Source organism: Apium graveolens, chromosome 7 (assembly GCF_009905375.1).
Source record: "Apium graveolens cultivar Ventura chromosome 7, ASM990537v1, whole genome shotgun sequence".
In the NCBI taxonomy this organism is placed as follows: Eukaryota; Viridiplantae; Streptophyta; class Magnoliopsida; order Apiales; family Apiaceae; genus Apium; species Apium graveolens.
This window is the reverse complement of record NC_133653.1, coordinates 257,585,787-257,602,161: the sequence shown is the minus strand read 5'-3', so window position 1 is coordinate 257,602,161 and position 16,375 is coordinate 257,585,787. Positions and strand designations below refer to the sequence as shown.

Sequence of the window (16,375 nt, the reverse complement as noted above, 5' to 3'; positions counted from 1 at the left end):
AATTAATGACTTAAATCCAACTCGATACAATTTTGAACTTCAATAGCAACAAAACTCCTATCAAAAATACGATCCGGATAAATACATGATCCCCTAGCAAGGCTATGGGCTACCATATTTGCAGATCGTTTAATAAAGCGTAATAAAACTTTTTGAAGTCGTTTCAACAAACTACGACACTCCTCAACAACTAGACCAAAATGAGACCTCATGGGCATGAACTTCGAATTGCCTGAGCCGCCGCCAGGCAATCTGTTTCCACTATGATCCTCTCTCCTTGCACATGATCACACCAACCTAGAGCTTCCTTAATGCCTAATGCCTCAACCATAACTGGAGCAACAAGCTGTGAGTTAAACAATGTCTTGGCTGTTACCAGTAAACCATCAGAATCACGAATTACTATTCCAAAACCAACTCCTTCGGGTTCTTTAAACATAGCTGCATCAACTGATATCTTAACTTCATTCATTTGAGGTTTTACCTAAACAGGAGCTCCATCTCCTTCAACCTGTGGCTGGAGAGGAACTGTAAAAAATCTAATTTGGGCTATCGTCCATTGTGTAAGATACTGCCTTGTTGAGGCAACTACTTTATTAACCGATGAAGGTTTGTTGTTCCAGATTAAGTCATTCCTTGACTTCCAAATGTGCCAACAGAGGGTTACTACTTCAGCCTTCTTTTTTATGCTTGTCGATGCCAGAACTGGAACCAACCAATCTGAAAAGTCTGTCTCATCTTCCCACTGCATATCAGGCATTAGAATATTCCAACATTATTTTGCAAAGTGGCATGAAACCAAACAGTGCATTGTTGTTTCCGTCTCCAGATTACAAACAGGGCAGACCACCGACAGTTGAACATGTTTCATGCTTAGTTGTTCTCGAGTTGGTAAGCATTTAGACAACGCTCTCCATACTAAATTTAGACATTTTGGGGGGGCATTGATTTTCTAGAGCGAACGCCAGATGCAATCCCTATTATCTGCATTCCATACTCCTTTCTGAGTTTGCAAAAGATTGTAGGCGCACTCCCTATTATCTGCACTCTATACTCCATACTCCTTGTTCTTTTAACAAGGTATTTATTTCTAAGTTTAAAAATAAATACCTAGTTAAAAGTTTAAAATGCCCTCTAAAATTCAAATTTTAGAGGGCAAGAACAAAAGAAGAATATAGTGCCTATGACAAAATGGATAAAAACAACTGAATTTTTTATTGATATATATTGAACAACAAATTACATGAGATTCACTTTCTATAGTTGATAGTCCGATGCACTAAATAATAAAAAGAACATACACTAACATTAATGTGCCTTACCTTTTACAACTTTATATTCTTAATATAAAAACTTTTTCCAGACTCTCCTTAATTCTGTCTCCTCTTCCTAATTCTCCCAAAATCCCAGGTACAAATAATCGTGAAACTTGTATTACAAACTTACATAACAAGATAAGAGGTCCTGCAGAAATGCTTACTTGGTGCCCCCTCTTCTGAAATCTGAACTGGAAGCCATTTTGGTACGTGGTTGTTATTAGGCGCCAACAGGAGGAAGAGCTTAAACATTTAGAAGAGGAAACTGCAAAGAGACTGGAAGAAGCAATTCGTAAAAAAGTGGAGGAGAAAATATGTTCTGAAGAAGTTAAGCTAGAAATAGAGAGGAGAATAGAAGAAGGCCGAAGAAAGGCTTTTGATGATGTTGAAGTTCAACTGAAAAATGAAAAAGAAGCAGCTTTGACAGAAGCAAGGAGAAAAGAAGTATGTATATTAATACACAATTTTTCTTTTCCTTTGAACTACAAATTTTTAAATTACTTAATATAGAATATTGTAGGACTTCTCACAGAAGGAAATGAATATAATTGAAAAACAAAACTGTACATACAGTATACGTGTACTTTTGTTTGATGGGAACCATATTTTGCACTTTTACTAGTTTTAGCGCCTCTCTTGTTCTTATTGCTTAGTGTGCCGAACTATTTATTGCTTGAACCTTTCGATTTTGTTTGTTATTTCGTCTTCTGAGTATTGTATGTTGACCATAACATCATATTTTAGGAACAAGCTAGGAAAGAGAGAGAGGAGTTGGATAAGATGCTTGAGGAAAATCGTAGACGGGTAGAAGAGGCCCAAAGAAGAGAAGCACTGGAGGCACAGCGCAAAGAGGAGGAACGCTATCGTTAGTTAGAGCTTATTCAAAGACAAAAGGAAGAGGCTCTTCGAAGAAAGAAACTTGAAGAAGAGGAAGAACATGCAAATCAAATGAGGTTATTAGGAAAAAATAAGGGTGTGTTTGGTATTGCTGTTGCAGACAGCAACAGCAGTTTTTCGCTGAAAAGCAGTTAAAAACTGTTTGGTAAAATTTAAAAGCTGCTTTTCGGAAAAGTGTTTTTGGCCTAAAAACTGCTGTTAGAGAAAGCAAGTCCCCCATGTTTTTAGAAAAATAGAAAAAACTGTTTTTCAGCTGTTGCAGGAAGCAGATGCCGATTTCACCATCAAACCTTACCAAAAGTATCATTATTTTTAATTTTTTGGATCAACACATATACGTATCAAAAAAATTACCAAACACTCATCTAATTTTTACAACAGCAATTTTTTCAGCAGCACTTTTTCTAACAGCACAGCAATTTTTAACAGCAATCCCAAACAGAGCCTAAGTCTCGGCCAAAGGTGATTGGTCTATGATACTAATTTATGGATGAAATTATGTCAGCTAATTCTGGTGTGTGCCTTGTTTTTATTCTTCTGGACATTGCTTTTGGAGTGACAAAATTGTGTCGACCGCATAATCTTCCTTTACAAACCTTTGCAATGTGCTTCATTTATAAGGCCTTGTAATAGTACTAAAAGAAAATTGTTCACTGTGTTGAGTAGTTTTGCAAACAAGCCAGGTCAAGTACAACACTGTTAGGCATGTTAGGCTCGAGTCTACAAATGGTCAGGGCTAGAGCTTCCGTCAACCTCGCCAAAATATTCCTATGTATACTATCTATACTATTATAAGCAAAACATAGGATAATTTGGTTGGTTGGTTTACACTTTCCTAAAAAGTCTTTAACACCTTCCAAAATTTGGTTGGTTGGTTTACACTTTCCTAAAAAGTCTTTAACACCTTCCAAAATAAAGATTTAACAAATTGATTTTTTAGATTACTGAAGGATTTAATAAATTGATTTTTTTAATGTTTATTATGTATAAATAATACATATATAGCTACATGTGTTCAATTTTATAAATTTCTTCAATTTAATTAATTTTTGGTCCGAAATATTTTTGTAAAACTAATATTTGTTAGTTGAATTTGACGAAAATCATCTAATTGTTGGAACTAGGGTTGTTAATGGATCGGATATCCGATCCGAGAACTAATAGAGCGGATATGGATCATTTAAAATAAAATCCGATTCGAAATACATTGGATATGGATTTAATAAGATCCGATCCATAAATAACCCGATCCGAATATATATATATATATATATATATATATATATATATATATATATATATATAATTATATATAATTATATTGTTAAATTAAGCTATTCTGAAAATATTTCATAATTATAGCTAAATTAAGCTAATCTGAATTTTTTTAATTGTTATTACATTCAATTTCGCTGTTCCTCATCGTGAACAAGGATTACCTTTCTCTTTATGATGACAATAGTTCAATGAAGTCCCTCTATATACATTTCATTATTAACATTATTTGAAAAGTCTCTTAATGGCTTACTTTTGTTGTATCATGAAATAAATAACTCTGTTCATTTTCTATTTTTGCAGAAATTGTCTGTCAGTCTCTAATTTGCTTGTTTCCTTAAGGATGAACAATGGAAATCATGGACCCGTATTCCAGTGATGCCACTCTTTACATTTTAAGTTATCAGAATTCGTTGAATTCTCTTTAATATTTTTTATGCTACTGCAATATTTCTAAGTTTGCAGAATGAGTTACAAATTTGTAATATGTGAACTGATGTTTTTTTATTAAACTTTATATTTTCATTTTATGGATCGTTATTATTAGTGATTTCAACATATTATAAATTCAGTTTTTTTTTTCTAAATATAACGGAGCGGAGCTCCGATCCGAAAATCATACGAATCAGGATATGGACCATATTTTAAAAAATCCGGTGATCCAATCCGAATCCAAATCCGGTAAAAATAAATGGATCATGATATGAATCACGGGAGATCCGATCCAAATCCGATCTATTGACAGCCTTAGTTGGAAGTTATAACCATCCAAGAATCGAAAAAATCAATAACCCGTGAAAAGAATAAATTAAAGATCATCAAAATGCGATTAAATGACCAGAAATTATAATAATTTGGTATAGATAACCCAAGTTTCTTTCTTCCCCAGCAGGAACCAATCCATACTACACATCAGTGTTCTAAAAATCGGTCTAGGCGGGCGCTAGGCGGTGGTAAAACGCCCGACTCGGACCTAGGCGGTGATTTAAACGTTTTTTTAAAAAATTGGGTCAAAATCGGGATTAGGCGGGTTATGCGGTCAAAAATTGGTCTTAGGCGTTCGAGACGGAAAATAATTAAAAAACATTTTTTTATGTTTTTATAATTTTAATTCATTAATTTCCTAATTTCACAAAATATCATGTCAATTTCTAATATAAAGTATTGGTAAAAAATAATTGGTAATCTAATATATTTATTTTGCCACTTACAATATAAAACTGACATATTGTAATTAGTTTAAAAGTGTGAATTAAAATATAGTTAATATTCTAAACTCAATAATTAGTATATAACAAATGTCAAATGTTTAGATATTGTTTAATACCATTCTACTTTTTTTTTCAAACAAATATTTTATATATTGATCATTTTATAATTATTAAAATTAAAAATAATATTTATATTCTTCCGATTAATGTTCCGATTAATCTCCGACTTGTCGATTAATCTTTCGAAGGTACACTCACCGCCCTACACGCCTAGCGAATCGTGCTACACATGTAAACACAACACGATAAACCTATCATTACACAACAAACAACAACAACAACAATCTTAACACTTTCACTCAATTCAACAGCTTCTCGTTTTTCATTTTCACAACTCCCCACCTCTTACAAACCCCTTTCACCCCTTTATCTCAAAAGGGTTTATCTAGGTTTCAGACCCCTTTGTTCTTCCCCAACAATACACATAAACCCATCAATTAATGAAGCTATTGAGCCTCTAAAACACTCAATCTTGCTTGAAAAGCTCAGAATTAGACATCTTAAGGATACTACTAAAACCCCATTTTCAAGAATTGGTGAAAAAAGAGGCGGTGAGAGTGAGGGAAGTAAGTTTGGGAAGAAAGGAGTGGAGAAAGAGAGTAAAGTTTTGAACTTTGAGGAGTTAGGGCTTTAGGTGAAATGGGTATTTCTGTTCCTACTGAGATTCAGTTGATTGGTGTGCCTGTTGTGATTGAGGGCAAAAATGTGGTTTTGGGGTCTCATACGTGTTCCAGAAAGACTCTTGCGTATATGTTGCCTATTTCTCAGGTTTGGTTTCGAGTTCTTTGTGTTATGTTTTTTTTTGTTTTGTTCTGGTTATAGCCATCCAGTGATTGAATTTGAAAAACTAATTTCTGAAAGACTGTGGAAGTGAGTTGCAGAGTTTGTTTACTTCTGTATGCTCATGTTTGTGTGGGGGGGTTTTCTAACTTTCTTGCTTGGCGATCAATTTAATTGCTTCTTTTTGTTTCGTTCTTAGTAGATACTCCCTCCGTCCCTCCCAATTGTTATCGTTTCTGCAAGAGTGTTCGGCACGCATTTTAAGATAAATAAAAAGTATAGTTCTATAACTTTTTTTAAAAATTTTCTTTTTCTGAATAAAAATAGAATGTTTAAACTTTTATTCAGAAAAATAAAAATTTTAAAAAAAGTTATAGAACTATACTTTTTCTTCATCTTAAAATGCGTGCCGGACACTCTACCAGAAACGATAACAATTGGGAGGGACGGAGGGAGTACATATTTTAACTTAATTTGGACTGATCTACAGAATCTAACTTTATTGCATCTTTTTGTTTTGTTCCTAGTAGCTATAGTCATTCCACTTTTTTATTACAGAGAAACTCAAGAAACAGAGTACCAATCTAACAGCTATAAACATGCATGAAACCAAATCGCAGTCTATCTAACTTGCATCCGTGGGCTTTATTCTCATATAGTCACGCTGCAGTGCACAGAGGCTTCTTTCTCATCATATATCCGGAAACATAATAACAATCGTCTAATCACATGATCATATCTTTTTACCTTCTCGAGTACAAATAGAAATCCATTGAAATTTAGAGGCCAAGAACAAAGAAGAGTATAGTGCATATTACAAAATGGATAAAAACAACTAAGTGTGTATGAGTAATATATATTGAACAACAAGTTACGGGGGAGTCACTTTCTATATACAGTTGATACGATGCACTAAATAATCAAAATGAACTTAAACAGTTAACAGTAACATTTCTGCGCCTTCCCTTTTACAACTTATTCTTATATAAAAAACTTTTTCCAAACTCTCCTTTCTGTCTCCTCTTCCTAATTCTCCCGTAATCCCGTGTACAGAAAAATCGTAAAACTTGTATTACAAACTTACACGCGCAATATGGGTGATTATTTCAACTTTAGAACAAAGATCGAATAAAATTGAGTTACACCGGCAGAGCCTGTACATCGATGGCAAAGGCGTCAACACGAGGAACATCAACTTGTACCTGCAAATGACTGTAGCTGTTGCTTCGCTTCATTGCAATGGAATTTCTATGTTGGATTACACTCAGTACCGACTTTCCTGAAAAGAAAAGAGCTAAAAGCACATAAATAGGTGTCGAAGTTGTGGAGGAAATTGAGAAGATAATGGAGATTATAGAAGCAATCGAAACACAGCCAAGGAATCTCATAAAGTTGGAGTAGATAACTAGAGCTGGCCAAGTTGAAAATCGAAAAGTGAAAGTAAAATATTGTTCAAGGTAAAATGCAAAGCAGTAAATAAGAAAACTACAAACTGGCAAAAGCATGATATTTGGGTGTGTATCAAGGGGGGAAGTAGACTCTGGTTCATACATTATTTGCATGACATTCAGGAGGAATGTAACAGCTTTTACTATAACAGCCATTTGTAGTATTGAATATGAAAAATCAAATTGGGAAAGACAAAAAAAATTAGCTAAAAAGATGTGAAGGACAATGTTAGTGTGTCAGTTGTACACTTGTACTTGTATATATATTTGAATAAGGGGATGATATGTTTGTTAAGGAAACATCCTCGTAAAGTCGTAAGGTCCTATGGGGTTAATATGTTGTTCTGAACATATTCGTCCGTATGAACGTGATACTCTGCTTGAAGACTTTGATGTCCAGCCCTATTGAATATGTAAAATCTTGAGAAATCTAAATTTGTAAATCATATGCTCATATACACGGTACACATAATAGAAAAAAACTGTTTCTAAATTAATTATAACTGAGTATGTAATTTATTTTTATCAACACTGATACGGTTTTTCTAGAAATTCATTTAGTTGGTGATTTATAGGCTGCATTGTTGTTTTTTATGGCAAAGATTTTAGACTTTAATTATAACAGGTTTAAAGTGAAATCTTTTACATATGAAAAAAGTATTTTCTTAGTTATTAATGATAAATTCAATTATATAATCTGATTAAATCAAATAATTAGTTACAAAGTTAATTAATAAATTTTAATATATAGATTTTAGTGTTACAATATAAATAGTATAGATATATCTCTTAAACTGAAAGATGGTACTGCAATGATGATAAGAGGTATATATTAATTATAATATTTAGTCCCGTCAAAAAAAATAGTTTTGTTAAGGAAGTGTATAAATATTACCTGAATGGAAAAGTTAAATTTATTATTATTATTTTTTGACGGAAAGCTGGGAATATAATTAATGACTTAAATCCAACTCGATACAATTTTGAACTTGAATAGTAACAAAACTCCTATCAAAAATACGATCCGGATAAATACATGATCCCCTAGCAAGGCTATGGGCTATCATGTTTGCAGATCGTTTAATAAAGCGTAATAAAATTTTTTGAAGTCGTTTCAACAAACTACGACACTCCTCAACAACTAGACCAAAATGAGAACTCATGGGGCATGAACTTCGAATTGCCTGAGCCGCCGCCAGGCAATCTGTTTCCACTATGATCCTCTCTCCTTGCACCTGATCACACCAACTCAGAGCTTCCTTAATGCCTAATGCCTCAGCCATAAGTGGAGCAACAAGCTGTGAGTTAAACAATGTCTTGGCTGTTACCAGTAAACCATCAGAATCACGAATTACTATTCCAAAACCAACTCCTTCGGGTTCTTTAAACACAGCTGCATCAACTGATATCTTAACTTCATTCATTTGAGGTTTTACCTAAACAGGAGCTCCATCTCCTTCAACCTGTGGCTGGAGAGGAACCGTAAAAAATCTAATTTGGGCTGTCGTCCATTGTGTAAGATACTGCCTTGTTGAGGCAACTACTTTATTAACCGATGAAGGTTTGTTGTTCCAGATTAAGTCATTCCTTGACTTCCAAATGTGCCAACAGAGGGTTACTACTTCAGCCTTCTTTTTTATGCTTGTCGATGCCAGAACTGGAGCCAACCAATCTGAAAAGTCTGTCTCATCTTCCCACTGCATATCAGGCATTATATTCCAACATTGTTTTGCAAAGTGGCATGAAACCAAACAGTGCATTGTTGTTTCCGTCTCCAGATTACAAACAGGGCAGACCACCGACAGTTGAACATGTTTCATGCTTAGTTGTTCTCGAGTAAGTAAGCATTTAGACAACGCTCTCCATACTAAATTTAGACATTTTGGGGGGGGCATTGATTTTCTAGAGCGAACGCCAGATGCAATCCCTATTATCTGCATTCCATACTCCTTTCTGAGTTTGCAAAAGATTGTAGGCGCACTCCCTATTATCTGCACTCTATACTCCATACTTCATACTCCTTGTTCTTTTAACAAGGTATTTATTTTTAAGTTTAAAAATAAATACCTAGTTAAAAGTTTAAAATGCCCTCTAAAATTCAAATTTTAGAGGGCAAGAACAAAAAGAAGAATATAGTGCCTATGACAAAATGGATAAAAACAACTGAATTTTTTATTGATATATATTGAACAACAAATTACATGAGATTCACTTTCTATAGTTGATAGTCCGGTGCACTAAATAATAAAAATAACATACACTAACATTAATGTGCCTTACCTTTTACAACTTAATATTCTTAATATAGTTGATTCACTTTCTATAGTTGATAGTACGATTCACTAAATAATAAAAAGAACATACACTAACATTAATGTGCCTTACCTTTTACAACTTAATATTCTTAATATAAAAACTTTTTCCAGACTCTCCTTAATTCTGTCTCCTCTTCCTAATTCTCCCAAAATCCCAGGTACAAATAATCGTGAAACTTGTATTACAAACTTACATAACAAGATAAGAGGTCCTGCAGAAATGCTTACTTGGTGCCCCCTCTTCTAAAATCTGAACTGGAAGCCATTTTGGTACGTGGTTGTTATTAGGCGCCAACAGGAGGAAGAGCTCAAACATTTAGAAGAGGAAACTGCAAAGAGACTGGAAGAAGCAATCCGTAAAAAAGTGGAGGAGAAAATGTGTTCTGAAGAAGTTAAGCTAGAAATAGAGAGGAGAATAGAAGAAGGCCGAAGAAAGGCTTTTGATGATGTTGAAGTTCAACTGAAAAATGAAAAGGAAGCAGCTTTGACAGAAGCGAGGAGAAAAGAAGTATGTATATTAATACACAACTTTTCTTTTTCTTTGAACTACAAATTTTTAAATTACTTAATAGAGAATATTGTAGGACTTCTCACAGAAGGAAATGAATATAATTGAAAAACAAAACTGTACATACAGTATACGTATACTTTTGTTTGATGGGAACCATATTTTGCACTTTTACTAGTTTTAGCGTCTCTCTTGTTCTTATTGCTTAGTATGCAGAACTATTTATTGCTTGAACCTTTCGATTTTGTTTGTTATTTCGTCTTCCGAGTACTGTATGCTGACCATAACATCATATTTTAGGAACAAGCTCGGAAAGAGAGAGAAGAGTTGGATAAGATGCTTGAGGAAAATCGTAGACGGGTAGAAGAGGCTCAGAGAAGAGAAGCACTGGAGGCACAGCGGAAAGAGGAGGAACGCTACCGTGAGTTAGAGCTTATTCAGCGACAAAAGGAAGAGGCTCTTCGAAGAAAGAAACTTGAAGAAGAGGAAGAACATGCAAATCAAATGAGGTTATTAGGAAAAAATAAGTCTCGGCCAAAGGTGATTGGTCTATAATACAAATTTATGGATGAAATGATGTTGACAGCTAGTTCTGGTGTGTGCCTTGTTTTAATTTTTCTGGACATTGCTTTTGGAGTGTCAAAATTGTTTCGGCCGCGTAATCTTCCTTTACAAATCTTTGCAATGTGCTTCATTTTTAAGGCCTTGTAATAGTACTAAAAGAAAATTGTTCACTGTGTTGAGTATAGGCTCGAGTTTGAGCTCGACAAAAAGTTAGGGGTCGAGCTTCTGTGAAGCGCGGCTAGATGTTCCTCTGTAGTACATCTAAGGTTTTCATATATTTGTTTTAAGAGAAAATTGCATTTTTCACCCTCTTATTTTATTTCAAAAACAAATGTGTATCAATAATATTGGAAACTCACTTTGCACCCCTCAACTTCAACCTGCCAATTCAAAAAGCACCCTTTCGACGGTTATTATTAAAAAAGTAAGGGGTAAAATTGGAATTTCAGTAAAATATTAACTAAACTAATTTTTTTATTTTTCAGATTATATTAAAAATTGAATTTATTATTATAGCTATAAAATAATATCTTTAAATTTTTTGAATAATATTATATAGTCGAGTTTTAAATTTTAGTAATATTATTAATGCCAAAAATTATATAATTTTACCAAAATTAAATTCAAAATTTTTATATATATTTTATATGTATTTAATTTAATGTAATTATTTTATTTTAAAGTCTTTGACGTCGTTATGATTTTAAAATGCATTTAATGAAAATATTTTGATCAATATTAATATTTAATATACAAGAAATCATTTTTATAAATATCTTAACTTATTTTTGAAATTCCAACTAAAATTTATTTACATTTTAAAATAAAGTTCCCTTTTTACCCCTTATTATTTTAATTATAATTTGCAAAAAGGTGCATACTGAATTAGTAAGTTGAAGTTGAGGGGTGCAAATTATATTTCCGAAAGTTCTGGTACAAAATTGTTTTTTCAACTGTGTTTGAGGGTGCAAAGTCCATTTATCTCTTGTTTTAATTAACTTTTAAGGGCTAGCAGTTCTTTATTTAATTTATGGTACTTTACTGGGACTACCAGCATTAAGGACAACGTCAATTTCATACCTATCATATACAAAAATATAATGTAGCTCTGGTTTGTTTTACATCGAGTATCTCAAGATTTTAGTAAAAAAAAATTAATTGATTACTGAAGGATTTAATAAATTGAATTTTTTAATGTTTATCCTATATCCTATAAATGGAATATGTGTTCAACTTTATATATTTTTTCAATTTAATAAATGTTTTGATTGAATTATTCTTATAAAATTAACATTTATTAGTACATATACGGGTATATGTGTTCAATTTTATATATTTCTTCAATTTAATTAATTTTTGGACCGAAATATTCTTTTAAAATTAATATTCGTTAGTTGAATTTGACGAAAATCATTTAATTGTTGAAATCATCATTTGTTCTAAAAATCACAGATTTTACCGATCAATCATTGCAATATGCTTTTTCGACGCATTTTGTTTAAATAAATATATTTGATTTAATAAATTAATAAAATTTATATTTTATTTAACACAACTGATTAGTGTTCCGATTACTATTTTCCATTAATAATTATAAGGTGTCTCTACCCATGAATTCCGAACTCGTCACTTAGAACAGGGGAACGATCCAAAAATTGAAAATACCAACTACCCATAAAAAAATTATAATTATTAAATATATTAAAATTTTACTTCGTACAATAACGAAATATTACAGTAATATCCTTGACATATTTGTTGAGAAATGCAACTCATGCACCTACCCCTTACTCTCGGATTTTAATTAGAAACGAAAAGTGGTGGTGGGTGAGTAAAGTAATTTCACTTGCATTATGCTCCCGAATTTTTAAAAGGAGCGAAAATAAGTGATAATGAATATAAATTTAACAAACTTTCATTCCAAAACTTTCACTCCAAAAATGGGATGAAAGTATTTTACCTTCTTATCATTTATTTCCTTCCCTTTAAAAAATTCGGGAGCGAGGCCCTAGTTTTCTTCCTGGTCCCTGTCCATTTATTGCTTAGGCACGAAAAAGAGTGAACGCGCACTTTTATAGACTCTTGATTGATTTTTAATTATATAAATGCACATTTCATGTTAATTTTTTTTTTTTTTACTTGTTTTTTCTTTTATTTGTGTTTTTTATCCGCGTTAGTTTATTTACTCCCCTGTCCCCTAGATTGTATATATCGGGGACGGAGACTTGGCACGTATTTTAATACTCCTGTAAATTATAGTTTTGTAATTAGTTATTATTTTTTTAAAAAAAAATTTAATGTTTGAATTTAAATACATAAAAAAAATCAAAAATAAATTGTAGAAATAATTTTATTTACCTTAAAATGCGTTTCGAGTATTGAAAAAAACTGTATACAATTGGATGAGACAGATAGATTAATTATTTTTAATACAATAATGAAATTTTGTTTTGTATAAAAATCAAATTATTTAATCATTTTATTATAAATATAGATTACAACTTTAATATGCATGGTAACTTGTAATAACCGAGATCAAATCTCGAATCTTTTTCCGAAATCACTTCAAGTTCTGATTCTAAATTCGAAATATTTAAAGGTGAATTTTTTAAAATGATAATGGGATTTTAGAAAAAATATTTCAAGGTGAATTTATTTTTTTACAAACAAGAAAAAACATGGTTTTCAATTTTGCTTAACAAATTAAACTGACTAAACCAATTACAACCTTAAATGCAATGAAAATACAAATTCAATTATTCAATATATTATATATATATATAATAGAGCAAATGGGGGGTTTGGGTGAGACAATTTATTCAATGTAAAATGACAAGTTTAACCCTTATCATATTTATTATTTCGTATTTAATATCCATTAATAGCTAATTTTCATTAATGCATATTAATTATTTTGTAATTAATAGTTATATATACATACACTTACATATATATGCATACATATGTTACTTTCAATAATATATATCATTTAAAAAGTTATTAATTTAAATAAGAATTAGATATCTCAGATATTTATTAATATAAACATAATTAAATTACATCAATTTTTTTAATAAAATGTATCATATTAATCATGGTTTAAGTAGCTGATAAAAAAACATCACTCACTAATTTTAGAATACAATTACAAAATATAATATTTTTTAATACTGTTTGAGATTTAATACAATTATTTATGACATATTATGAGTATCAAATATTTACTTACAAAATAGACAATAACATAATCACATTTAAATCATCATGCACGTATATTATATGAAATTCTTATCAATACAACACAAAAAATATTTTTTTGCAGATCAAATTATAAATTGCTACGTCGATAGTATATGGTCACATATGTGTTACACGAAATTACCACCAATACAACACAAAATACATAAAACTTATTGTGGAGTATCAAACAAGTCGACAATAATATAGTTGTCATTGAGAACTTCTTTGAATACAACACATTGAAAAATAAGGTTGGTAACCGTAAATATTTATCACTAATTTAAATTTTCAAATATCCCCAAGATACACCGAAATTAATAAAAAATATTGTAATATTTTAGAACATGCTCGTGTCTCGCACGGGCTATAGAGTTAGTTACAATTAGTTAACCAACTGCACTTTTACATATACTACATCCGTCCCTCTCATTTATTTATAGTTTTTTTCACATGTTTAACACGCATTTTAAGGCAATTATAAAATATATCTTCGTAATTTATTTTTAAAATTTTTTTATATAAAAGTTTAAACATTATATCTTTATTTAGAAGAAAAAAAATTAAAAAATGTTATGCAACTATATTTAATAAGAGCATTAAAGTGTGTGCCGAGTCTTCGTCCCCTAATGTAAAGAATTGAGGGGGACGGGGGGAGTAATTTCATAAGATAGTAAAGTAATAATCATTTCCAAAAAAAATTAAGTAATTTTGATAATTTCCTTATAAAAATTAATTTAAAAATAAAAACACTTCCGCTTTTTAAAACTAAATCAAAACATGAGTCATGGGTGTTCAACCGTACACTTTCATGTAATCAGCGAGAGTTGGGACTGTTCTAACCTACATTTAATATATGAAGATATTTAATATATGAAAATATTGTTACATATTTCGGAAATCAGAATTACTCGGTTGAGGTATCGATTTACGATATATCGGACGATTTTTAAAAATAGGATTATTTATTGATGATTTATCGGAAATCAATCAAATCAGACAAATACTTTTAACAATTTTTTAAGTAATTTATCAGCGATTTTTGAAAAATCGACCAACTTTTATAACAGAGTTAATAAAGAGGATAAGAGAACTGCAAGAGTTTAGCTATTTGGAGTCGTAAACTACAATATAGTAAGGAATAAGAGAAAAAAACATACTCCAACGATATCCTAGTGATTTCTTAAATCACGAAGATCCACTAAGGTTGTGTTCCCGAATCTAGGGTAGAAAAGAAAATAATAGAAAATAACCAATTTTCCTTTCTCTCCTAATCTTTCCAAAAGTGGGAAGAAGATTTTGGTGACAAAAATAAAGAAAACTTCTTCCCAAATCTGCAGAATTCTTTTCCTTTCTTTCATAAAAATTGTTTCGGGAACAAACTGAAGAAATGTATTCTTTACATTTTTTTTCTTTTCTCTCCAAAAAAAGTTTTTGGAACACAGCGTAATAGTAAGTCCAACAGCTCCCTTAAACATGCTCTTAAGTCCAAATATAAGGAAGATCACATAAAATTGCGCTCCAACAGTATCTTAGTGGTTCCTTATATTACTAAGACACTTCTCTCGTACCTTATTTTTAAGAAAATACAAGTCATCCCTTATATCATTTTTATCAATAAAATATTGATTTCTCTCTCTCTCTCTCTTATTTTTAGTTATTTTATCTCTCTTCCTTTCATACCTCATTTAAATTTATTATTATGATAATTATAAGGAATGAAGATAAGGATCATTGTTGGAGTTCAAATTCAAAATCATGTCTTAAATCACTAAGAGTTAATATTTTATAATATTTATAAGAAACTTATTAAGAGACTGTTGGACTTGCTCTAATATCCTGTTTCAATTCCTTATCTTTATATAACCTCTCTCCTCGTCTAACTTTTATTTTATAATAAATATTTGAATAAAGTACTTTCTCTTTCTTCACTTTTTGTAATAATGATACTTTTTAATGATAAAATATTATATAAAAAATGAATATAGGGAATGTTGTTGGAGATGAGAATAAATATTGATGTCAAACTTAGAGCAACTCCAACAAGTTAGCTGTTATAGGGAGAATTTCGTATAACAGTGTTGTGGAGGTTAATGGGTGGAACAAGGATCAAGAGCGGTGTTTGAAGGCGGAGGAAGGTTATGTATGGTGGTGGTTGAGCTTGTATGTTGACTCATTAAGAAAGAATATGGTTTGTTATTCTCTGTCAAGTGTCGACTCATCTCTCATACAAGTACGTACGTACCCTATTTATAGGGATCAAGCCTCACGTAGTTCTTGGGGAATAAGTCACGTAGGCTAGGGTTAGGACTTTTCAGCCCGTGCGGCCCAAGACCACGATAAAGTCAGGCTTTCAGCCAATTAGTCACGTAAATCTCGATCGGCTCAACACGCTTCCTATAATCTCACGGCATCTCCGTATCTCTTCCCATGATTATAGGAATAACCCGTGTCGGCCCCGAAATTTACGAGCAACTCAGTCATCTATGAGCCACTTTCCATGTCGAACACAAAGTCCTCTAATGCGAGCCGGCCTGGTCACCTCGGCCCGCACCGCCTTCCTTTTCACTTAATAAATACAAACGTTACCTCTGCTTTTATAAGATGTGGGCTCATGGGCCCAGCCCGCGTGTGGGCAACCGAGCCCAGCTCACGTGCTATCACCTGAGCCCATCTCGCGTGAAGTCATATGAGCCCACCTCGTTTATGGACACCTAATCCCACCTCGCGTGAAGTCACATGAGCCCACCTCGCGTATGAGAGC

General features: G+C 32.0%; 3 protein-coding genes across 3 annotated transcripts in view; 2 read left to right on the top strand and 1 right to left on the bottom strand.

Annotated features, from left to right (window-relative positions):
• Positions 1 to 2,875, top strand: part of LOC141671517 (uncharacterized) — a 119,956-nt gene extending 117,081 nt beyond the window's left edge. Inside the window, exon 5 of the mRNA XM_074477791.1 lies at positions 2,676 to 2,875. Within this exon, the coding sequence (XP_074333892.1) occupies positions 2,676 to 2,690 (15 nt within the window). The 3' untranslated portion in view covers positions 2,691 to 2,875. The remainder of the gene's footprint in view (positions 1 to 2,675) is intronic.
• A 5,065-nt stretch (positions 2,876 to 7,940) lies between these two features.
• On the bottom strand, positions 7,941 to 8,411 carry LOC141674729 (uncharacterized). The gene has a single exon (XM_074481430.1). It carries the CDS (start codon positions 8,409 to 8,411, stop codon positions 7,941 to 7,943), a length of 471 nt encoding a protein of 156 aa, XP_074337531.1.
• Positions 8,412 to 9,071: 660 nt separating this feature from the next.
• Positions 9,072 to 10,617, top strand: LOC141674728 (uncharacterized). The gene is made up of 3 exons (XM_074481429.1): positions 9,072 to 9,122; positions 9,565 to 9,810; positions 10,111 to 10,617. Exons 1-3 carry the CDS (start codon positions 9,072 to 9,074, stop codon positions 10,363 to 10,365), a joined length of 552 nt encoding a protein of 183 aa, XP_074337530.1. The 3' UTR covers positions 10,366 to 10,617.
• Positions 10,618 to 16,375: the final 5,758 nt, after the last annotated feature.